We start from the raw sequence: 25,161 nt of genomic DNA, 5'->3' as shown, positions 1-25,161 counted from the left end.
AGGATAATGCACCATGTCACAAAGCTCGAATCATTTCAAATTGGTTTCTTGAACATGACAATGAGTTCACTGTACTAAAATGGCCCCCACAGTCACCAGATCTCAACCCAATAGAGCATCTTTGGGATGCGGTGGAACGGTAGCTTCATGCCCTGGATGTGCATCCCACAAATCTCCATCAACTGCAAGATGCTATCCTATCAATATGAGCCAACATTTCTAAAGAATGCTTTCAGCACCTTGTTGAATCAATGCCACGTAGAATTCAGGCAGTTCTGAAGGCGAAAGGGGGTCAAACACCGTATTAGTATGGTGGTCCTAATAATCCTTTAGGTGAGTGTATATAATTAAACTATTTTTTGGTCATTACACATTTTTGTGGTCCTTGCAATGAGGCTCCTGGCACACACTGTAGAGATCCACTGTTTTGCAGTCCAGTGGCACCCTTTGCATTTTTGTCTCAGGTTTGTTTCAGGTGATGAGGCTTGTGCTGTTCCACTCTTTGCAGCTTGCTGCAGTTTCCTGCCCTCTTCACATTCAGCGTTTTCCTTCTTGTCTGATTTCTACCTCTCTCTGGTTCCCTGCAAAGAACCTTCATTAGCTGGCGTCAGAAATATCAGTCTGCACAGCCTTACTTTGTTTTTCATTGTCCTCTATCTCTCTCTGACTCATCATCTGCTGTCAGTGATGGGGGCTCTTTCAAGGGCTTCCTATGCTGTCTAATCTCTGCCCCTCTTACAGTTCCCTGCCTAGAACATTCATAATCTAGATAGCATCAGAAGTCTCTGTGTACTGACTGCCTCACTTTGTTGTTCATTATTTGTCTCCTTGGTGCATGCTTCTCCGTCTCTGTCTTTTCTCTCTTTCTGTCTCTCTGACTCGTCATTTGCTGTCAAGAACAGGGACTCTTTCAAGGGCTTCCTATGCTGATTAGCACCAGCAGCAGTTCTTTTCTTATCTCTTATCTCTCTATAAACTCATAAATACCTAATTGAGCAACGGGATAAAAATGAGGCTGTAGTAACATCTTCTGTGGGTTGCATTTGTCCTATTTTGCTTTTGTAAGAAGCTGTTTTAGGTGACGTGACTTAATGCTGCTTCACTCTGTGCAGCTGCTTGCCATCTTCACCTTCATTTTCCTCCTCCTTGTTTGAGCTCTACTCCTGTACAATTTCATGGCCACAACATTTCAGCTGAAGATCTTACAGCTTCAGAAGTGTCAACCTGCACTGTGTCTCTCTCTCTGATTCATTGTCTGCTATCAGTGACTGGTTTTTTTTTTTCTTTTCTTTTCAAGGGCTTGCTATGCTGATAAGGGTATAGCAGTTCTTTGCTTATCTACTACCTAACTAAACTTGTAAATTCCTACATAAAAAGTAACAAGATAGAAACACAGCTGTAATGAACCTTCAGAGATACAAAGAAATCCTGAAGAATGCACTTTTTGTTGGAGTACTGTTTGCAAACACAGTTATTAGAAATATTTGCAAATGTATTTAAGAAACTGGAATCTCGCATGTAGGCAGCACGGTGGCGCAGTGGTAGTGCTGCTGCCTCGCAGTTAGGAGACCCGGGTTCGCTCCCCAGGTCCTCCCTGCGTGGAGCTTGCATGTTCTCCCCGTGTCTGCCTGGGTTTCCTCCGGGCGCTCCGGTTTCCTCCCACAATCCAGAGACATGCAGGTTAGGTGGATTGGCGATTCTAAATTGGCCCTAGTGTGTGCTTGGTGTGTGGGTGTGTTTGTGTGTGTCCTGCAGTGGGTTGGCACCCTGCCCAGGATTGGTTCCTGCCTTGTGCCCTGTGTTGGCCGGGATTGGCTCCAGCGGACCCCCGTGACCCTGTATTCGGATTCAGCGGGTTAGAAAATGGATGGATGGATGGAATTTCACATTGACACACAAGCATTCAGACCCTTTATTAAGTGCTCCGTTGAAGCTCGTGAATCCAGCCTGGAGTCTTCTAGGGCCTGATGTGACAAGCTTTACATACCTGGATTTGGGGATTTTCGACCGTTCCTTTCAAGTTCTGTCAGGTTGTTTGGAGACCATCTGTGGACAGCTATTTTGAGGTCCATCCAGAGATGTTTGATTAGGTTCGAGTTTGGGCCTCTCAAGGACATTCACAGAGTTGCCCCTAAGCCACTCGTTTGTGCTTAGGTTCAATGTCCTGTTGAAGTGTGAACTTTTGGCTTGGTCTGCTGTTCAGTTTGCTTTGGAGCAGGTTTTATTCCATCTTCTTTGCTCTGTCATTTTTTTCCGTGACCCTTTCTAGTCTCCAGGTCCTTGCTGCTGAAAAACAACCCCACAGTGTTGACGCTGCCATCACCATGCTTTACAGTTGGAATAGTATTGTGCAGGTGATCTAGTTTCTTCCAGACATGATGCTTAACATTGAAGCCAAACAGTTCAATGCTGGTTTCTGTATATCAGGGAATCTTGTTGTACAGTCTGAGAGCCCTTTAGGCACCATGTTTACAAGTCAAAACGGGCTTTCACTGCGGAGAGGCTTTTGTCTGGCCACCCTGCCATAAGGCCCGGATCAGTGAATGAGATTTTCAGTGATGGTTGTACTCTTGGAAGTTTTAATCTGCCTCCACACAAGTTCTGTGAATCTTCACCAGAAGTGACCATCAGGTTCTTGGTCACACCCCTCTTATCAAGGCCCTTCTATCCTGCTTATTCATTTTGGCTGAGTGGCCACCTCTATGAAGAGCCTTGGTTGTTCCACACTTCTTCATATTAAGAATTATGGAGGCTACAATGCTCTTGTGCAGAAATTTTTATATCCTTCCCCAGATCTGTGCATCTACACAGTCCTGTCTCCAAACTCTACAGACCGTTCCTACGACATCATGACTTGGTTTTAGCTCTTATACACATTGTCAGCACTGGGGTCTGCTATAGACAGGCATGCTGTTTTCCTAATTATGTGTATTCAATTGAATTGACTGCAGGTGAAATCCAAATAAAGAAATACCTCAATGAAGATCAATAGAAAGGATTGTACCTAAGCAAAATTTCAAGTGTAATACCATCCATCGATCCTCTTCCGCTTATCCGAGGTCGGGTCGTGGGGGCAGCAGCTTGAGCAGGGATGCCCAGACTTCCCTCTCCCAAGTGTAATACCAAAGGGTCTAAATGCTTGTGTCCATGGGGATAATTAATTCATTTACTGTATGTATTTTTAAATTTGCTAAAGGTTCTATTTTTTCTGAGTACTCTGTCATTCTGGGACCCTAAGTCACAGCAGATTCTTAAGACACATTTCTGAGACAACAAATTGGCGTTGCACAAGACAACAGCTACTAGCACAGCCTGACAGCTGTGCGGTATCAATATCTCCAATTGTTTATTTGTTTTTTGCTTTAATTTCAGTGTACCTTGAGGCTGGCAGGGGATCCTGTCCCAGGCAAGTCTCCTCTGTCAAATCTTCAATTCCAAGACTTCTCTTCACAGTTTAAAGTAGCACTTGCTTATTTCGACCACCGTTAAGCGGTACTTGAAGCTGTTATCCTGTGCGGCACATCTCACGCCTTCTCTTGACTCTCAGAAACTTTGCTTTTGATTCTGTGGTGGCTTTGGCTCTGCCAGTCCTGTTTTCAAGTTCATTTTGACAGTGTAAGAAACTACTTGCTGACATCTTGACTTTCTTTACAGTTTCTATACTTTCAAGGGTTGTAATGGTCTGTCTTTCTTTAAGAGCCTTCTTCTCATCATTATGATAGCAATATACTATCTCCTGCAGTGCAATGTCAACCTTAATGAAAGGATGTGTGTTTGTATGTCTTTCGGTGTGTCAGTTCATTTTCAATGTCTCTTGTCATTATAAAAGATGGAGAATTACAAACATTTACAATAATAAAATGCATTACATTTGTTATTCCAAAAGATGACACATCACAAACATTAACACTGTCTTTACAAATCCCATACTAAATGGCATATATGAGAGACCTACGAATTGCATTGGTCATTCCAACATATGGTGGATCAGAAACATTAACACTTCTTTTACAACTCCCATACATGACATATAACAGAAACTTGTGCTATGTGTTTGTCATTCCAATAGATGGTGCATCACAAACATTAACACGTTTTTTTATGGCATATAACGGAGATGTTTGCATTGGATGGTATACTGCAGAGTTAACACTGAGGTCTACTTGGATAACCTAGATTTTATTTTAACCCCTCTTAGGCAGGTAGCACAGCTAGCTGTCCACATGATGTTTCATAGGATGTGGCATTCAAGTTTGTTCCAAAGCTGCTTTCATAACAGCCCAACAAATTGTTTGTGAAAATGTTTGGAGAATCATTTGATTTGTTTTCTTCCCAGCATGTTTCACCCACCTGTTTGACAACTGTTGTTTATTTTTTAATGTGCAGCTACTGGGACTCCTCATACGATAATGATGTCATGGATAGCCGGGTTGGACTTAATTTGCTCTATGCTCAGGTAGGCACTGTATTTTAATGTTCTAGATAACAGCAGTAAGTTGTATTTGTCTTTTAGGGCTTTCTAAAACTGTTAGCACAGCTTGTTCCATAAGGGCACCTCTATTGATTTATTCACAGCGTTTACATTTTAGTAGAATTTGGAAAATTGGTTGATTTTTATCATTCAGTCACGATTGCTTATAGTGAAGGACTTGTCCTGTGAGAAGCCATGTGATTGTTCTTGTTCTTGAAATACAGAATGTCATTTTTAATCCGCTTTCAATATCAGCACTTATTTTGTATCTCATTTACATATTAATTATATACAGGTATATGTATATATATATATGTATGTTTTTATATATATATATATATATATATATATATATGTGTGTATATATATATATATATATATATATATATATATATATATATATATATATATATATATATATATATATATATATATGTGTGTGTGTGTGTTTTGGTCCAGCCCCGGCCGGGACGCCCAGGAGGACGAGAGGAGGGCTTGTGCCTCCTCCAGACTCCTTCCAAGCCCTGTACCCGAGGCCCCCAACATAACCAGGACGGACTCGTCCTCCTGGGCGTCACCCGGCTGGGGACCACTATATATATATATATATATATATATATAATACATTAATCCCTCCTCGATCGCGGGGGTTGCGTTCCAGAACCCCCCGCGATAGATGAAAATCCGCGAAGTAGAAACCATATGTTTGTATGGTTATTTTTATATATTTTAAGCCTTATAAACTCTCCCAAACTGTTACCATTATTAGAGCCCTCTAGACATGAAATAACACCCTTTAGTCAAAAGTTTAAACTGTGCTCCATGACAAGACAGAGATGACCGTTCTTTCTCACAATTAAAGGAATGCAAATATATCTTCTCTTCAAAGGAGTGCCCGCATCAGGAGCAGAGAATTTCAGAGAGAGAGTGTGAGAGTGCTCGCAAAGAAAAGCAAACAATCAAAAAATCAATACGTGCTTCTGTGCTTTTAAGTATGCCGAAGCACCGCAATAAAGCGGCATTTCTTAGAAGAGCGTCCTTACCCTCTAGGCAAACAGCCTCTGTGCAAACAGCCCCTCTGCTCACACCCCCTCCGTCAGGCGCAGAGAATGTCAGAGAGGGTGAGAAAGAGAGAAAAGCAAACAATCAAGCACCGCGCGGGTAGCATATCTTATAGCATTGAGGAGTTTTAGTTAATATGTAATACATGCTCTGCATGGGTAGCTTCTAAGCCATCCACCAATAGCGTCCCTTGTATGAAATCAACTGGGCAAACAAACTGAGGAAGCATGTACCATAAATTAAAGACCCATTGTCCGCAGAAATCCACGAACCAGCAAAAAATCCGTGATATACATTTAGATATGCTTACATTTAAATTCCGCAATAGAGTGGATGCGCGAAAGTCGAAGCGCGATATAGCGAGGGATCACTATGTGTATATATATATAAATATATATAAATATATATATATATATATATATATATATATATATATATATACACACACACTGTATGTATATATACATACAGTGCACCTGGAAAGTATTCACAGCACATCACTTTTTCCACATTTTGTTATGTTACAGCCTTATTCCAAAATGGATTAAATTCATTTTTTTCCTCAGAATTCTACACACAACACCCCATAATGACAATGTGAAAAAAGTTTACTTGAGGTTTTTACAAATTTATTAAAAATAAAAAAACTGAGAAAGCACCTGTACATAAGTATTCACAGCCTTTGCCATGAAGCTCCAAATTGAGCTCAGGTGCATCCTGTTTCCCCTGATCATCCTTGAGATGTTTCTGCGGCTTCATTGGAGTCCACCTGTGGTAAATTCAGTTGATTGGACATGATTTGGAAAGGCACACACCTGTCTATATAAGGTCCCACAGTTGACAGTTCACGTCAGAGCACAAACCAAGCATGAAGTCAAAGGAATTGTCTGTAGACCTCTGAGACAGGATTGTCTCGAGGCACAAATCTGGGGAAGGTTACAAAAACATTTCTGCTGCTTTGAAGGTCCCAATGAGCACAGTGGCCTCCATCATCCGTAAGTGGAAGAAGTTTGAAACCACCAGGACTCTTCCTAGAGCTGGTCGGCCATCTAAACTGAGCGATCTGAACCCGATGGTCACTCCGTCAGATCTCCAGAGGTCCTCTGTGGAAAGAGGAGAACCTTCCAGAAGGACAACCATCTCTGCAGCAATCCACCAATCAGGCTTGTATGGTAGAGTGGCCAGACGGAAGCCACTCCTTAGTAAAAGGCACATGGCAGTCTGCCTGGAGTTTCCCAAAAGGCACCTGAAGGACTCTCAGACCATGAGAAACAAAATTCTCTGGTCTGATGAGACAAAGATTGAACTCTTTGGTGTGAATGCCAGGTGTCACTTTTGGAGGAAACCAGGCACCGCTCATCACCAGGCCAATACCTTCCGTACAGTGAAGCATGGTGGTGGCAGCATCATGCTGTGGGGAGTAGGAACTGGGAGACTAGTCAGGATAAAGGGAAAGATGACTGCAGCAATGTACAGAGACATCCTGGATGAAAACCTGCTCCAGAGCGCTCTTGACCTCAGACTGGGGCGACGGTTCATCTTTATTTTTCAATACAATTTATGCCATATCAGTGAGAACATACCATGCCCTCCATAATGTTTGGAACAACGATTTTTAGTTTACTTTAAGAAGTCTTGTCAAGTAAATTTTGCTTACTCCATTGACAGATATTTTTACTAAATAAAAGCAAAATAACTCCCATTTAAATTTTTTCTTGTCTAGTTTTTGAATATGCATTTTTTGTAGTGCACAAATCAAACAATTCATACGAGATAAAAATGCACATTGCAGACTTTGATTGAAGTGGTTTTGCATACATTTCAGTCACGCCATGTAGAAATGACAACACTTCTCTCTGTGTTCCCCCCATATTTCAGGGTACCATAATGTGTGGGACAGTTGGCATCACAGGTCAGCTGTGTTTCATTGCTTCATAAGATATCCCACCTTTTGGAGTCTATAGCTCAAGCACGAGCTGTGTCAATTAAAGTCAATGAAGCCATTATGAAATGAAAAACAAGAATAAATCCATTTGAGACATCAGTACAACTTTAGGATGACTAAAAGCTACTGTCTGCAATATCATGAAGAAGAGAAAACACACTGGTGAGCTCTGTAATAGCAAAGGGACTGGAAGGACAAGGAACACCTGCACTAACGGTGAGGACAGAAGAATCTTCACCATGGTAAAGAAAAAGCAACAAATTGTCTTTCCGTCAGTTCAGAAACAGGCTTCAGGAGTCTGACATATGTCTCTGTCAAAGATGACTATCCACAAAAGACTGAACAGTCTTGAACAGAACAAAAATAAAGATGCCACACTGCAAGATGCAAACCACTAGTTAGCCACAAAAACAGGATGGTCATTTTGCAGTTTGTGAAAAAGGACTTAAAAGAGCCTGCAGCAGTCTGGGAAAAGGTTTTGTGGACAGATTCCCAGCATATTGTATTGTTTTGTTGGTATCAAAACAGTGGAAACATGAAAGCAGCTGTAATCCATATCTAAATGATTTAGCCCATACCTCATGTAACAGTTCATTATCATGTGTGATAAAATATCAGGCAGCAGAACGAAAAAGGTTTGGGGGTGGCCATCCCGTATACTTTAAAAAAAACAGCAGAGCAAAGAATCACGTCAACAAAGCGTTCACAAAGAGTTCACAGTTGAACTGACTAACAGATTTAGACTGCTCTATAAATATGGTGGGCAGGAGGAAGAGGAGGACTCAGGACAGCCGGAACAAGAATTGATGTGGCAGGAAGGGGAATTCTGGATAGCGGAAGCGATGTCATTAGGGTTGGTCGGAAGTGGGTAGGTGGATCGATGGTGATGTCATTAAGAGTCAGGGTCTTTGGCTGGGCTGCAGAGGGATAAGAGGAGAAGAGGGTCAGGTGAGAGCGCCAACCCCTGGTGTGGCTGACAAGTAACATTATTTGAGCCTGTAAACTGTCCCCAATATGCACGTGTGACATGTAATTAAATTATAGGAAGTGTATTCAGCTTTTCCTTTGCTCTGGGATTTTATTATATATGATGTGTCTGATATTGTAAGGTTTGCCTTGCAGACTGTTTCAGATATTGAGCGGGGATGGATCTTGGTGAACAAAGAACAACACCGACAACTGAAGTCTTTACAAGAGAAGGGCTCCAAGAAAGAGGTGAGTAGCAAAGAAATGTTTTAGAATGTTTTTTTGCAAAGAAATATATACGTGATTATCATGTGTATGTCTGTCTGTCTGCTTTGTTTATGGATTTCATCTTTGTTTTGATGTGCAGTTTAGACTGCATACCAGTATAATTATAATGGCATATAATAATGTCAAGATATTTACAAATGAGGCTTTGTCTAAATCTCGTCACAACCCTGAATTGGATATGTTACAAAAAAGAGCTTTGTGTTAATAGCCACACAGGTGTTCTGGTCTTGCAGTCAAAGTCTTTATTTCCTCTTGAGCGCCTTAAATTACCAGTTGAATGTCGGCGTATGGTCAATAAGCACATTTCCACTTTAGTATACAGTAGTGTTGGATTAATACCAGCTTTGACTGCTCAGAACTGAAATCAAAATGATACCGAAGCAAATAATAGGTAACTTAGAATTTTTCAAAAACTAATTTGCTAAATTTTCTTGGACATTTCAAAAAACATCAAAAATTGAAATCTCTCCTTCATATAAGTATTCAGAGCCTTAATTCAGTACTTTGTAGAAGCCCCGATGGCACCAGTTCCAGATTGGAGTCCTCTTGGTTATGTCTGTACAACCTTTGCACAGTTGGATTTAAGCAGTTTATCCCATTCTTCCTGGCAGATCCTCTCAGGCTCTGTTAGATTGGCTGGGAAGCATCTGTAAACTGCCATCTTGAGGACTCTCCACACTTGTTCTATGAGATTTAAGTCAGGGCCACTTAAGGATAGTCAACAACTTGTCCCAAAGCCACTCGAGATTTGTCTTGGCCATAAGCGTCAAGTCATTGTCATACTGAAAGGTGAACCATCTTCCTGGTCTGAGACTGTGTGCAATCTGGAATGGGTTTTCTTCAAGGACCTCTCACTGTTTGGCTACATTATTTCTTCCCTTAATTTTGACCTGCCTCTCTGTCCCTTCCACCTGATAAGCACCCCGATAGGAAGATTCTACCACTACCATGCTTCACCGTATGGTTGGCATTAGGCAGGTGATGAGCAGTGCCTAATTTTAGCCCAAAGAGTTCAATTTTTGTCTCATCAGACCAGAGAATCTTTTTTTTTTTTTTTTCTCAGATTCTTGGGAGTCCTTCAAATGTCATCATACTGTATGCCAGTTACTCACGAGTGGCTTCTGTTAAGCCTTAGCATCATAAACTCTATATTGGAGTGCTGCTAAGATGGTCGACTTTCCAATGGGTTCTCCCATTTCACCTAAGGACCTCTGAACTGTGTTAGTGACCACTGGATTCTTGGTCACCTCCTTGACTAAGGCCCTTCTTGCCCAGTTAGCTTTGTTTGCTGGTCATCTCTGGGAAGAGTCCTAGTTGTTCCTGTCCTCCAGTATTGAGACCAGTGTGCTCCTGGGAAAACTCAAAACTTTGTTTTTCTACCCTTGCCCTAATCTATTTCTCACCACAGTTTGATCACAGAGGTCTACAGAGAGTTTCTTGGACTTCATGGGTTGTTTTTTGTCCTGAATTGTGGGTTTAATTCAGTGTGTACTCCAATCAAGTTCTGGACACATCTCAAGGAGAATTAAAGCAAGCAACATGCTGCTGACCACAAATTGGAGTGCCACAGCAAAGGGCCTGAATAATTCTATGAAATAAAAATTTCAGTTTTTGATTTTTAATACATTTGCAGACCGTTCTGTAAACATGTTTTCACTTTGTCGTTAGTGGTTATTGAGTATAGTTTGATGGACAAAAATGGCAAATGTATCACTTTAAAATGAAATCTAAGGCACAGTAAACTGCAGAATGTGTGGGGGTCTAAATACTTTTGGAACCCACTGTCCGTGTTTTTGAAATGTTCATTACAAACAGCAGTACCTGCAGATATTGGAAAACATACAGTACAAATATGACACAGCATCTTGGTCAGACATTGACTCCTGGTTCCATGTAGCTGTGAAGAAATGAATACAATGCAGTTTTTTTCTCACTTGTTCTTAAGCATGTAATAAGCATGTTAAGCAGTGTTTATTCTATTCAGATATTACTTAATCAAAAAAAGTTTTTTTAATAGCAAGTGTGAGGGACAAACCACCCTCCCAGTCAGTGTGGACCCCACTCCCTTACTTGACCCAGGAGGCTTTGATAATTTGAAAGCCAGGCAGGGGATGACAATATCTCCTTTCCAAGACTCGGCTATGGAAGGGCTGGGGTCCCAACAGCCACTGAGCAACACCCAGGATGGACTTGATGAACCAGAACTGACAGCACAGTAGGTGCCTGCCTTTGGGCAGAGTGTCCCCCTGTATGCTGGGTGGCATACAGCCTTGTCAGGTTCTATGGGCCGAGCCGCTGGGGGAGCTGTTGAAAAGTGACGATACAAGGACCACTATAGTCCTGCGTGACCCTGGAAATGCTTCCTGGAGGCAATTGATTACATACCAGACATACTGGAGTTTTAACTCTGGAGTTAAGAGAGAGCCCTCCTCTCAGCTCAGGGAGTCAGGAGAGGAGCTGGACAAAACTCCCATTGGAGAAATGGAGGAAAACTGAAGGAGCAAAGGGAATGACTTGACAGTATTACGGTGTGAAAGTCACTATGACACCGAGGGAAGGAAGCCTGTGAAAGGTACACCTTATCTATACTAATAAAAGGCAAAGCCCTCACTCACTCACTGACTCATCACTAATTCTCCAACTTCCCGTGTGGGTGGAAGGCTGAAATTTGGCAGGTTCATTCCTTACAGCTTCCTTACAAAAGTTGGGCAGGTTTCATTTCGAAATTCTACGCGTAATGGTCATAACTGGAAGCTGTTTTTCTCCATTTACTGTAATGGAGATAAGCTTGAACGCCGTGGGGGCGGAGTTTTGTGTGACATGATCACGCCTTCCACGTAATCACACAGTACATAGAAAACCAGGAAGTCCTCCAAAAAGCGCTGAAGAAAACATGCATTATATAATTGAGAAGGCAGCGAAACAATAAGAAGCGAGCGAGTGACATATACAACCATATTCATGAGTTCTGCTACTTCGGAAACAAAGCACGATGTTAACCTACACTTTAAATTAAGTTCATAGACAGGCTGCCGCTGGCGTTTGTAATTTAGTGCCTGCCCATATAAGGCCGTCCGTCAGCGGCAATCCAATAGCAAACTCCCACTAAATATTCACGGGTGAAGGACTGTCCTTATGCAGAGGAAGATGAGATGGTCAGGGTGGTGTTTGACACAAACTCAGCGAAATTGCGAGAGAAAGTTTTAAGTGCCAGGACTAAGGTAACATTAAATACAGCCATGGACATAGCACGAGATGGCACCAGCACAGCTGGGAACCTTCGATGCATGTACACCGAGCGGCTCACGTGAACTGACGCAGTGCACAGGTAAAAAGCAGCAGTTCCAAAGAGCGCTGAACAAAAACCGAATTACACAATTGAAAAGGCAGCAAAAATATGAAGCGTCTGATACATACAAGCATATTCATAAATGCAGCTACTGCGGAAACAAAGCACACGGTGGAAAAAGTCAATGTCCCGCTAAAGGAAGACAGTGTAAAAAAACCCCGTGCATGCAGTGTGTCAGGTCTCAGATAAAGAAGAAGACAAGCTGTTTATTGATGCAGTAAGAAACGAATCGATGAATGAAACCTGTCATCTTTACAACGATTGACAAACACGGAATGTAACTTGAACACAACACATCCTACAAATACAAACCTGATTGAAAGAAATAATGATAATCAAATCCTTGATGACAGCAACACTCAGTAACACTCACAAAACAAATACTGTATATTGACAGTCATGTTACGTTATTTTTAAAATGTTCCCTTTTCTTTTTCTACCTTTTTTAACACACTACTTCTCCGCTGCGATACGCGGGTATATATATATGTATATATATATCCCGATCTACATACTCGAATAATGGATACTTTATTCGTCATCAATGATTGTTTTGGTATTCATTAGATGAACGGTAAAAAAGTAAGAGCGAGGGGAGGATGACTTATTGAGGCATGCAGGCTGTAGTGCGTCAACTCTATCTGAATTGCGATCACATTTGAAAAAATATATCTTTTCAAGTTCTATTTAGTCCATATGTGTCAAACTCAAGGGCGGGCCACATCTGGCCGTGTAATTATATCCGCCCGAGATCATTTTATATACTGTATTATTGTTATTAATGGCCGGGATATGAAGCGCTGGTAACACAATAAACTACAGATCCCATAATGCAGCGCTTCAGCTGCCTTGCCGAACACTTACCGCGTTAATCAAGTCTAGCTTATGATGCTGCAAGTTATTGCGAAGCTAGCTCACACGATGCTGAAGAGAAAAGTTGATTCTGAAAATAGAGCCTTTAAAAACCGATGGGAGGCTGAGTATATGTTTACTGAACCCGTGTGTCTCATTTGTGGAGCTAATGTGGCTGTAATTACAGAATTTAATCTAAGACGGCACTATGAGACAAAACATCACGGTAACCTGAATGCAATGCAGAAGATATAGAAAGCAGAAGAATTAAATAAGAATCTGACACTTCAGCGGTCGTTTTTACCCGTGCACAATCACAAAGTGATTTCAAGTGGAGCTGCTTTTATGGGAGACACAAATGCACCAGTGCAATTTGCCCCACTTTCCCTGTTGCCAAGTACTGTTAAACCAAGTCGTCACTACGGTGTTCCCAAATATGCACTTTGCTGATAAACTGAGCGCACTGAGTTTGCACGGCGTCCAGCTCTAAAATGACATATGAGCAAAGACAACTGAATGATTTGATTTGTTATTGCTGAAAGGAACACATTTTATTTATATTTCCAGGTTTTGTTATGCAGCATGTTCATATTTGAATTTGTATAATTTTGACAGGATATATTTTTATGGAGAGCAAAATCTTTTGGGATATTTAAAATCTAAGTTTATTTTTTATATAAAATTACATAAGAGTAAAGAAATTTGAATGTTTGTTCTTTTAACGTTTACTTTATTTCTAACTTGTATAATTTAGACAGGATATATTTTTATGGAGAGCAAAATATTATAAGTTGTTTAAGGTTTGAGTTGATTTATTCAGGAATAATATTCCTGTCTGTTTTTACCATTCCTACCAAAGATATTTCTGTCGACTAAATAAAAATTCCTTCTATTTAAAATTTAAATAGAACTTGAACAAATACGATAGTTCATAATATCCACGCAGACTTGCACGTAAGAGCGGGAGTTATCCGTTTTAACAAGCAGCGTATTGCACTGATACGAAATAGCTGTGTGTGTATATATGTAGATATGTATGTATATGTTTATATATGTGTGTGTGTATGTATGTATGTATGTATATATATATATGTATTTGTGTGTATATATGTGTGTGTATGTATGTATGTGTGTATGTATATGTATGTGTATATATGTAGATATATATATATGTATATATATGTGTGTGTGTGTGTATATATATGTGTATATGTATAGATATGTATATATATATATATCACTCGCAACAGTGACAAAACAATTACATTTACAATCATGTTACGTTATTTTCAAAATGTTTCCTTTTCTTTTTCATAGCTTCTTCAACACACTACTTCTCAGCGCGGGTATTTTGCTAGTTGTAAATAAAAGTGCTGGATTTGCACCTGTGACTTAATGTGTGTAGGTGTGCCTGGGGTTTAGCGTGTTGGAATGCCCCCTAGTGGCCACACAAGTTTTTAAAATGCCTAGATTCTTGCGTGTTTTTCATTTGTTGCTGTTATACTGCACTTTGATTGATAACACAATTTCTTTTTTTTTTAAACCACTCTTCCATGAAATTCAATTCATGCTGTTAATACAAGACTTAGTGTGTTGACAATGTTAGTGGGTTTGCAATGTGCAGTGCTTGTTTACAGACTAAAGCGGCAGATGAGGTATTTACTGGGGTTGCTCCACACTTCTGGCAGTGTTGTTGTGATTTCTGTGTTTGCCTGGAGGCTCTGCTCTCATAGTAAACAGAGTTATTTAAACTGCCACTTTGCTAAATGAGTGGGATGCTGAAAGTCCAATTATCCAGTTGACTTCATTCCAGACTTTAGAAATAAATCCCCTGTAGGAAAATATTAGGCCATTGGCTGATTTTAAAAGGAAAAAAAGCTTTCAGTAATCAAAACCGAGATAGTGAGGAATTGTGTTATTAGTTTCCATTTAATGATTTTCTTATACAGGGTATCGTGTTGTGTGCCGTTTTAATTTCATTAATATTAGTAACAGCTATATGACAGTATTTATTAATGACGCTTTTTGTGACTTTCCAATCCTGATATACCACATCTCAACTGTTGTGTGTCTTTATGTTTTATCTGTGCAACACTCCTTTCTACTTTGCATCTCCTTCATGTAATAAAGTGAGCGTTTTTTTAACCTGTAATGAGTACAATTTTAAATCCATCTACTCATCCTTTTTATTGTACTTAACCAGTTTACGGTTACAGGAGCTGAATTCTGTAGTGTCAGCACTGGGCACAAAGCAGGAGCTAACAGTGAAGGGCCACCAGTCTATAACCAACTCCACTGGATAGGCTACTGTATTAGGGCGGAGTGGTGGCTCTGAGGCTAAGGATCTGCGCCGGCATTCCGAAGGTTGCCGGTTTGAATTCCTGTCGCTGCCAAAAGAGATGCCACTCTGCTGGGCCCCTGAGCAATGCCCTTAACCTTCAATTGCTCCAGGGGCGCTGTACAATGGCTGACCCTGTGCTGTGACCCCAAGGGGTATGCGAAAAAATGCATTTCACTGCGTGTTGTCTTGTATAACTATGTATGTGACAAATAAATAAAGAAAATTATTATTATTATTATTATTATTATTAGATACAGACAAAAGTTATCTGCTTCCAGCTGAGCTGAGGCCAGAGAAGACTGAATAGTCGGAGAAAGTGGCACAGGGGTGTTCTTAAAGGGATAATGCATGCAAAAATAACGTTTTTTTTTTTTTTAATTATTATTTGTTAATTGCCCAGTGATCGTAATGATGGCTGAGAAAAAATTTAAATCTCAGATTTTCATGGAGAACAGAGATCAGACTTTTATGATACAGCAGTCTTCAGTGGGACAATCTTAAAAATCTCAAATTGCTTGTGTCTCAGTTATGTGCTTACTGTTTCCACAGTCCATGCAATTGTCATATTATGTGTTTAAATAAATCCATTCAACTATCCACTTCCTAAACCTGCTTATCTGGAGTGTGGTCTTAAGGAGAGTGGGTCCTGTCCCAGCTAGCATCAGGTACAAGGCAGAAACAACCTCCATACAGGAGCATCAGGCCATTGCAAGGTGAGCACGCACACATCAGGAGCCAATTTAACATTACCAATCCTCCTAAACCTACGTGTTTTTGGACCAAAGAAGGAAATCTGAGTGCCTAGAAGAAACCCCAGTAGTACAAATGGGGGACTTGCAAACTCCAGGCTGGGAGCATTTGTGTGAAGGGTCACATCCCAGGTTTTATAGAAGTCCACATAGTTTGGACATCTTCTTATGTAATACGCTACTGTGGCTGTCCGTTTGTCTGTCCAGAATTTTTAAATCACCTGTAGCTCGCAAACTGTTTAAACTATTGACCTGACATTTGGTACACATATACTACGTGACGTCTACTATACGCTTTCGGGGTGATGATTGACCTCCAAGGTTATTCCTCATTTTATTTTATTGTAGAATCAACTCTTGGCCGTGGGCGGCTGTATGGAGCATGTGTACGGGCGCCTTTCTCATCCCTACCACCTTCGCCATCACTTCCCCTACCTCTTCATATCTTAAATTATTCTTGAGGCAGATTGAAGTGCCAGCTGAAGTGAAAAATTAAGAAAAACGTACTAAGTAATTGCAACACAAACACTGACTTAATCAGTTTTTACGCGACAAGAAGTCGATGGAAGAAGAGAAGAAGTGGGCCGCTAGAGTGGATAAAACAAGAGCTGCTCAGGAAGCAGCAAGCGCATCAACCTCTGAGCAAACGAATGCTAAACATACAGAGAAAGAGGATGAGAACTTTGAATGCTCAAGTCAAGTGTATTCATTACACGCTATCGTGCAGTACGCCGTTACTGGTTTTAAATATTTTTAGATCAGGTAGACGGAGGATAAATTATTACAGAATGCACTTGTCTGAAGAGGGGCGGTGTTAGGGTGGCATGGAAGCAGACATTGGCTTGGGGTTATCTCAGAGTATGCGTGGGGTTTGTGGACCTATGGATCTTCAGAGGGAGGTGGTTGCCATCAGTGTGGTGTTGGTTTACCATGAGATGAAGACAATTTGGAATTGATTGCTGGTGGTAAGAGATGGAGAGTTCACATTCTGGCACACTGGGGAGTCTGCAGGTCTGACTGAAGTTACAATGTGCTGGTGAGAGCATGAAGAGCAATTGGGAAGGCTATCTGAGTGCAATACAGGAAGAGGGTATTCTGTTTCTCTTCTTGTTCCTTACCCATCATAATCGCACGTATTGAAAAGAGTGGGGAACTGACTTCTGATAATGGGAGAGTGGATTGACAGTTGGCTTTTCAATCTGTGGATGGTTAGAACTTGGTTAAGGTTCTAAAAATTGTAGAAGAAAAGGGTAAGCACTTTGATTAGCTTCTGGTTATACTGAGATAGTGGAGGTACTGAACTAATTGAGGGGAAGTGCCTTTACGTTTGATCAGTTTTTCTCAATCTCTGAGATGATTGCACTCAATTCACTTTGGGGAACAATAAATAACAATAACATAATAAAGAATATAAAGTGTAATAAAATATGGTAAATGTCTCTATTATAATAAAAAAAATCCTGCGACGAGAACAAAACTTTCTTGCCTGGGACAAGATGTGACTTTTTCAGAGGGATACTTTCATGTCCCACGAAAATTTGTGCCTAGAGATTTAACCGTGCCCAGCGCTGGATATAAAAGACAAAGAGTAGATGACAAAGTAGAACGTCGTAAAGGATTCAAGAACGCTGGCGCGATACACATGCAGAGCAGGTTAGAGATGATGGAAGTACTAAAATTCAAAAGTCTCAAAAAAAAATGATCACATTAGCGCAAACAGAAATTATTACTTTGTGAAATAATGGAACAGAGAAAAGAGATTGAATATACCATATTTACTCGTGTACCACATGCCCTCGTGTAAGACGCGCACCCTAATTTTTACAAAGAAAATCACAAAAATCGTTTTGCCCCATGTACAGTGCACGTTGGTGGTGAGCGAAGTCCCCTAGTTTACATAAAAAAAAAATAATTAAAGTAATAAAAGTAAAAGACACATTGCCATTAATCCCCCTCAAAATATTCCCCCTCACTTTGTACACACTTATCTCGTGAGTGTCTTTAGTTGTGCTGTCATAACTTCTTCAATGTCCTTCACGTCAATCAAGATCCAACATCAAGGTGATATTTCTGTTTTTTGACTTTGATGGAAGTACAGTTGTCTGTGCATCTCATTTTTTCACTGGTACATGGTCATGGACTACTTCACACCTGAGGTTTAATATGTGCTGTGGTCTAAGGCACAGGTCATCAAAACCCAGGACTCCTAGCTACAAGTTAGCAGTGCAACCCCTGTGCCACCATGCCACCTTATTTAAATACACCAGGGAAATTAGAGTAATGCACACATGGGAAGCGTCGTCACACAGGATCAAGCTTTCATATTGAAGAACCAAGAGGTCCTGTCTTCAATTCAGAAGCCATTTAAAGCTCATTGTATAATAAATTATTTGATCTTCATACTCCATAAAAATATGAGTATTTTTTTTCCCTCAGCCATTACTACAAACATCATGACCTAAGTAACAGAAATATCATTTTTGTATGAAGCATTCCTTTAAGGCCTACAGTACCAGACAAATGGCCAAATGAAGATCAATAGATAGGAGAAGAACACAGAGCATATTTTATCAAACAGCCTTTCATTCTGAGACCCTCTACCCCTGAGGCTGACACAAGGTGACTGATGTTGAGGCTTGTGAAATGTGTTTTGACTGTTTATTTAAGGTGCAACAAGGTTTCAAGGTTGTTGAAAAATTTTGTTTACAATAATTTTATATTTTGAAAGTTTGATTTTGGAGCTTCATTTTTATATATGAGATTTAATTAGGTTTGTTTGTTCTAGAAGGTTTAGTTTCTTACAATTTTAAAGTTTTCAAAAGTCACTGCGAGTAGATAATTGTTGCTGTGGTGCCCCATTTGTTGCCTAAGATTTGTCTTTCTTATGCAATCTGATAAAATGTAGCTCCTTTCTCCAAGATATGGATTCAGTCACTAAACATGTGCTCCTGGAAAGCCTAATTTCTAGAAAGTCTCATTTTCGGTATTCTGGCGTTGACTCTTCCTCTTTTATATTTGACTCTGTGTTTGTCAGCGTTTTGTCTCTGGTTGTATTGTAGAATTTTGGCGAACTACTCCTTGCATTACTTTCCCGACAACAGTTACAGTAAAGCCCTGTACTTCAGTGTACAGAATGGTTTACTTTTGTTTTTAAAATAACAAATTTTTCAGTTAAAAGGTTTTGTGTTATTTCTGAAAGAAACTCGCATATCCTTGCTAACCGCTTTCAAAGGCGGAGTGGTGGCTGTGAGGCTAGGGATCTGCACTGGCAATCGGAAAGTTGCCGGTTCAAAATCCCGTATATGCCAAAAGGGACTCTGCTCTGTTGGGCCCTTGAGCAAGGCCCTTAACCTGGAATTGCTGAGTGCTTTGAGTAGTGAGAAAAGCGCTACATAAGTTCAAAGAATTACAGTGGTAATACGAGTTGAGATACGAGTTGAATTCATACTGTGACCGAGCTCTTAAGTCAAAATGCTCGTATCTCAAATCTATTTTCCCCATTGAAAATTGAAATGAGATTAATTTGTGCCAGCCCCCAAAAAACCACCCCCATTTTTTGTTAAATGTTTTCAACAAAAGAAAAATGTATTTATAATGAACAAATATGGTATACCAACAAAATAAAACCTAATACATAAAAGAGAATCTAAAGAAATAAACAGATGTTGGCGAAGCCGATTAGCGTATTGTAATATTTTTTTCTTAAACTTCATTTTTACTTAACTTAATTTTCTTCTTCACTCATTTTTTTTCTTTTTTGCCACGCTTTCGTCGCTTTCATTCTCAGGGCGTTTCAATAGAAAGTAGCTGTCCAAGGAGCTTTGTTAGTCCTCCCTTTTAGAATGTTTCTGAAATGAGTTAGACGAGTGTCATTAAATATCGACGCTGCACGACCAGTTGTAACTTTTTCAGGGTGTTTCTTTTCTTTAAAGTTCGAAACTTTTTCCCACATTGCAAACACTTCCTTTATCTCACGTTAGGAGAAAACCTCCTCTGCGATACCGATCTCCTGCAGAACCTCTGTATGTTGCTGTGTCTGTAGTTCCATCATCAGTTCCTCGGAATGTGCAGCGACAAGCTCTTTGATGGCTCGTATTTCGAATTTTGGCTCGTAACTCAAGGCTAGTGACGGCTCTTATCTCAAAAAACTTGTACGTTGGGGCGCTCGAATATCAAGGTACCACTGTAGTATTATTATTATTATTATTAATGTTCGAACAATGCTCTGTAACTCATAGTGCCAGTAGTTAATCAGAGGCGGGTGGTTGGTTTTAGGGAAAAAGACCGGTAGTGGTTGTCCCAGCTCTGTATCTTTCAGGTCGTGTCTCATTTTTGTAACTGGCGTAACAGCAGCAGAGAAGAAGCACATATTTCTAGAAAGTGTTCCTAATTGGGTACCCACTGCGGGTCTGGCTTGGTATTCTTTACCCATCTGACGTGTCACAAATACCATAAAGGCATCATTCTTATTTTTGAGTGACTGCAAATAATATTCATGCAAACACACTTACTCATACACAGCTTGCTCACTTGCCCTGTGCCTATTTTAAGTAACGGAATAAACAAAATAAAAAGGCTTTAAACCCTGTTTTCCAATACTGAACATGTGAACTAAAACAGTTTTCATTAGGCCGTTCAGAGTAATATTCAAGAGATTTTGAATATTTTATAAACTACTGTGTCTTTTTTTTTTTTTTTTTTATCTTTTTCTTTGTATAGTTTATCCGTTTGGCCCAAACCCTGAAGTATTTTGGCTACATCAAGTTTGATCCCTGCATCACAGACTTTCCGGAAAAGAGTTGCCATGTAATTGTGAGTGCTGGGAACAGTGAGCTGAACTTCCACGTGAAGCTTCCCAACGAGCAGATCAAGGAAGGGAGCTTCAAGGTGACACGGATGCGGTGCTGGCGCGTCACATCATCTGTAAGTAGACGACCTGCTTTCAGTAGAATCAAAAGCTATGCTGAGCTAAGATGCAGTTTGTATGATGAAGGAGTGAACACCATACTGCCAGCAGGGGACACTACAGTGTTCTTTTCATTTAAGATTAGCGTCCGCTTACAATATGGAATGAATTCTAGCACTTTAGAACGTAATATGAACTTTCTTTTAAAAATCAAATACAGTTTCATGCAGCTGTTTGGACAATCCTGGACAAAATTGGTGTTTTGTTGACAGCAAACTAAAAGAATGGAATTTTCTTTGAAAATGTTAATGTACAGTTATGATTTATTTGATGAAATGTAAAAATAAAAATTTGAAGAAATAGGACACGTGCAAAAGTTTGGGCAGCCCTACAGTTTTAAGTTCTCTGAACTCGTTAGGTTATTAGCCTGGTCTGGCTTAGCTTTTAATGTGTAAGGCTGATCAACAACTGTCCTTAGGAATTGTTAGCTGATGACAATGTGAAAGCCTAGTGCATTAAAACATTAGAAAAATTGTGACTATCCAGCCCTTCCATCCTATTCACTTAGATTGTCCAAAATAACATCAAGTTGAGATTTCAACGTCCTCAAAGTCCTACTTTGCACCACACTCTTGGTAATTTATTCCATGTGTCTATGGTTCTTTGCATAAGCAAAACATTTTAACATCTGTGTGAAAAATGGCCTAAGGTTTTCCAACTGTGTCCCTGTGTTCTTGCTGTAGAATTTATTTTATAGTAACAATTAGGATCCAGTGTAGTCATTACTTCCATTATTTTAAACACTTCAGTCCTGTCCCATCTTAATCTGTTTGCTTAAACTGAAAAGGTTCAACTCCTTCAATCCTTTGTCATAACTCATTCCCTGTAGCCCTGGAATCCGCTTAGTCACTCTTCTCTAGACTCCCTCTACAACTGCTGGAGACCAAAGTTGAACACTGTGCTCAAAGTGAAGCCTCTCCAGAGTGTTACACAACTTAACTCTTTGAGGGCGGATGTTGACTTTTGTCAAAAGGAGGGGTTGACGGTGGTAATCAATTGTAAACCGTGACAAAACCCATCGTTATGATTTAGTTGGACTCTTCATTGGTTTGACTGAGATTTCCAGCAAGGAGCACATAACAGCAAAAATGGCATCAACATCTGGTGAGAGACCAAAGTGAAGGTGTAAAGCAAAATGCTCCATGGACGACAATTTGCATATTATTCCTGAGTTGGCCTCTGAACTGTCGGACTCCAATTTTTATACAAGTGATCAAAAAATAATGTTAGGTTACCAGCATTAGTTGATGGGTCCCCAGCTGATCGTGTTGCTCAGCAGGTGTGTGTACCTGATGCACCTACGGTAGTGTTTGCCACTTACAATGACAAAAGATAGAAACCAGGTTGTGATGCACTGCCACTGCGACCACCCTCACCATGCCAAGACAGCCTGGTAGCCGCATCATGCAGCAAAAGACATTTTTTTGTTGATTTCACAAAAATCACCTGCAAAGTCAAAGCATTTTGTAAACCAGTCCAAAGGAAAGATGAAGTTAAATCAAACTCTTTGTTTGGCTAAAACAAGGGTAACTGTTAGAGTCATGTGGCAGCTAGTGGCACGGAAAACATTCTGTGAGTACAAGGAAGAATGGATTCCATTAAATATCAACACATCTTGCATTGTGAGGGAGTGTCCGTTACGGCACTATGGCCATGTGGCGCATTTCCCCAAGGGTGATCCAGCAAGTAGGATCCTCATTGTTGGGAACCCGAGTGGCTGGCCCAGGCCAAGGGGTTGCCCACGAAACACCTGGCTACAGTAGGTAGAGGGTCATTTCTAGAGGGTGGACCACAGGTCTGCCTTGGGGGGTTGCCAACCGGGATTCCAAGTTGTTTTGTCGTGTAGTAGGTGTGGCAACACACTGTACCAGTGCACGCTCCCCAACTTGACTTAACTTGACTCAAGAAGAATGTCAGATTGTCAGGAAACTAAAGCTGCAAAAAAAAGATTCTATGACAAGGCGATACAAAAATACACTTAGAAATCTACGATAACATGAGACCCAAGGGGAAGGTTTGGAATGTCCTTCTCAGTCCCCAGTCTTTAACATCATTGAAAATCTGTGGTTTGATCTTAAACATGCCGTGCATGCAAGACAGCCCAAGGATATCTCGCAGCTGAACGCGATCCGTAAAAATGACCAAAACAAGATTTGAAAGTCTCATAGTTGGCTACAAGAAACCTTTGCAAGCTGTGCTCTTTGCCAAGGAGGGTGTTACGAAGGTTTAGTAAGTTGTTCAAACTTTTGCAATGGCCTCATTTTATTCTTTTATTTTATATATTTTTCAGTTCATCAAATAAATCTCAACTGTACATTAACATTTTCATAAAAATACCTTTGTTTGGGTTTCACTTAAAATGTTAACAAAACGGCTAAGTTTCCTCTTGGTTTCCTCTGCCCATGGTTTGTTTCCTGCCTTGCGCCCTGTGTTGGCTGGGATTGGCTCCTGCAGACCCCCGTGACCCTGTAGTTAGGATATAGTAAGTTGGATAAAGGATGGATGGATGTTAACAAAATGTCTAGTTTTGTCAAGGTTCTCCAAAGCTTGCTGCAGTCTGAGCTGAGACTAGTAGTTAGTGTAGTAAAACAAAATTCTAGCACCACTCTGCCAACGTGAAAATGTTTTTTTAAAAGATTGACAAATATATTTGGGTTTTGCTGAGGAATTTAGTTGAAAAGTAATTTCATTTTTAAGTTCTTATTTCAGCAGGTCCCAGTTGCAAATGGTACAGCCAATGGAGGGTCTTCAGGGAAATCTGAGCTTAAGCTGGAACTTGCTTTTGAGTATCTAATGAGTAAAGATCGCCTACAGTGGGTCACCATAAGCAGCCCTCAGGTAAGGAAATGACATTTTAAAGAACAGATTCAGTGTGGATTGTTGTACTCCTTTTTGAAAAAGATCCTCTAACATATACATACAGTGGAACCTCGGTTCACGACCAAAATTCATTCCAAAACTCTGGTCGTAAACCGATTTGGTCGTGAATCAAAGTAATTTCCCCCATGGGATTGTATGTAAATACAATTAATCTGTTCCAAACCGTATGAACTGTATGTAAATATATTTTTCTTAAAGATTTTTAAGCACAAATATAGTTAATTATACCATAGAATGCACAGTGTAATAAACCTTGAACAACAGAGAAAACTAATACTGCAAGAGTTCGCGCTATAGCACATTTTAACATTTTAAAAATCCGTAATTTAATAAAACACCAAGAAAAGTAACATTGCAACAACGCACGCTACGAACCGATCGCTGTAAACAGAAGTGAAGTGGAAGTTAAAATCCAATAGAAAAAAGTCTTCATTAAATACAACGAGGTTAAAACAACGCTCGGATGTGTCTCTTTAAAAACAAGCCTTATGCGTCTAGCCGTTTCTCTCGCGTGCGCGCCAGTGTGTGTGGGTGTCTCTCTCGCGTGCGCCTGTGTGTGTGTTTGTGTGTCTCTCTTACTCTCACTTGCGCCTGTGCGTGTGTGTGTGTCTCTCTCTCACTCGTCTGCTGCACAGGGAGAGACAACACGTGCGGAAATCATCGGAGCGCACAAATCAAAAGGAAAACTGGCTTGTTCGTATACCGAGTGTGTGGTCGTGAACAGATGCAAAATTTTGTCGAACTTTTTGGTCGTAAACCGATTTGTACATGTTCTGAGACGTTTGTGAACCGAGGTTCCACTATATATATACTGTATATATATAATATAATATATATACATGGGGATACAAAAGTTTGGGCAACCTTGTTAATAGTCATTATTTTCCTGTATAAATCGTTGGTTGTAACGATAAAAAATGTCAGTTAAATATATCATATAGGAGACACACACAGTAATTTTTGAGAAGTGAAATAAAGTTTATTGGATTTACAGAAAGTGTGCAATAATTGTTCAAACAAACTCAGGCCGGTGCATAAATTTGGGCACCGTTGTCATTTTATTGATTCCAAAACTTTTAGAACTAATTATTGGAACTCAAATTGGCTTGGTAAGCCAATATATATAATATTTTTCTAAAAAATATTGTGGACCAACAGGGGGCGTACCAGCTACCGTGCCCGACACAGGCAGACATGAGACACAAGTTTTGTCCAGCACAAACATGAAAAGCACCTAACTTGAATCGGACGTAGATAAGTTGTAATTCTGCTTCATTATTGTACAAACAAAT

At 40.2% G+C, this 25,161-nt stretch overlaps 1 protein-coding gene across 3 annotated transcripts in view; it reads left to right on the top strand.

Annotated features, from left to right (window-relative positions):
* snx17 (sorting nexin 17) overlaps positions 1 to 25,161 on the top strand; it is a 217,622-nt gene that overhangs the window by 174,553 nt on the left and 17,908 nt on the right. Inside the window, exons 8-11 of one of the 3 annotated variants that reach the window (XM_039749489.1) lie at positions 4,387 to 4,456; positions 8,601 to 8,693; positions 20,743 to 20,946; positions 23,702 to 23,827. In XM_039749489.1, coding sequence (XP_039605423.1) covers positions 4,387 to 4,456; positions 8,601 to 8,693; positions 20,743 to 20,946; positions 23,702 to 23,827 — 493 coding nt within the window. Of the gene's footprint in view, positions 1 to 4,386; positions 4,457 to 8,600; positions 8,694 to 20,742; positions 20,947 to 23,686; positions 23,828 to 25,161 lie in introns of all 3 variants that reach the window. The other 2 variants (XM_039749487.1, XM_039749486.1) reach the window with 2 other exon arrangements.

This window comes from Polypterus senegalus, chromosome 3, assembly GCF_016835505.1.
Source record: "Polypterus senegalus isolate Bchr_013 chromosome 3, ASM1683550v1, whole genome shotgun sequence".
NCBI lineage: Eukaryota > Metazoa > Chordata > Cladistia > Polypteriformes > Polypteridae > Polypterus > Polypterus senegalus.
Note: the sequence above shows the minus strand (reverse complement) of the source record. Positions and strands in the feature narration are given on the sequence as shown.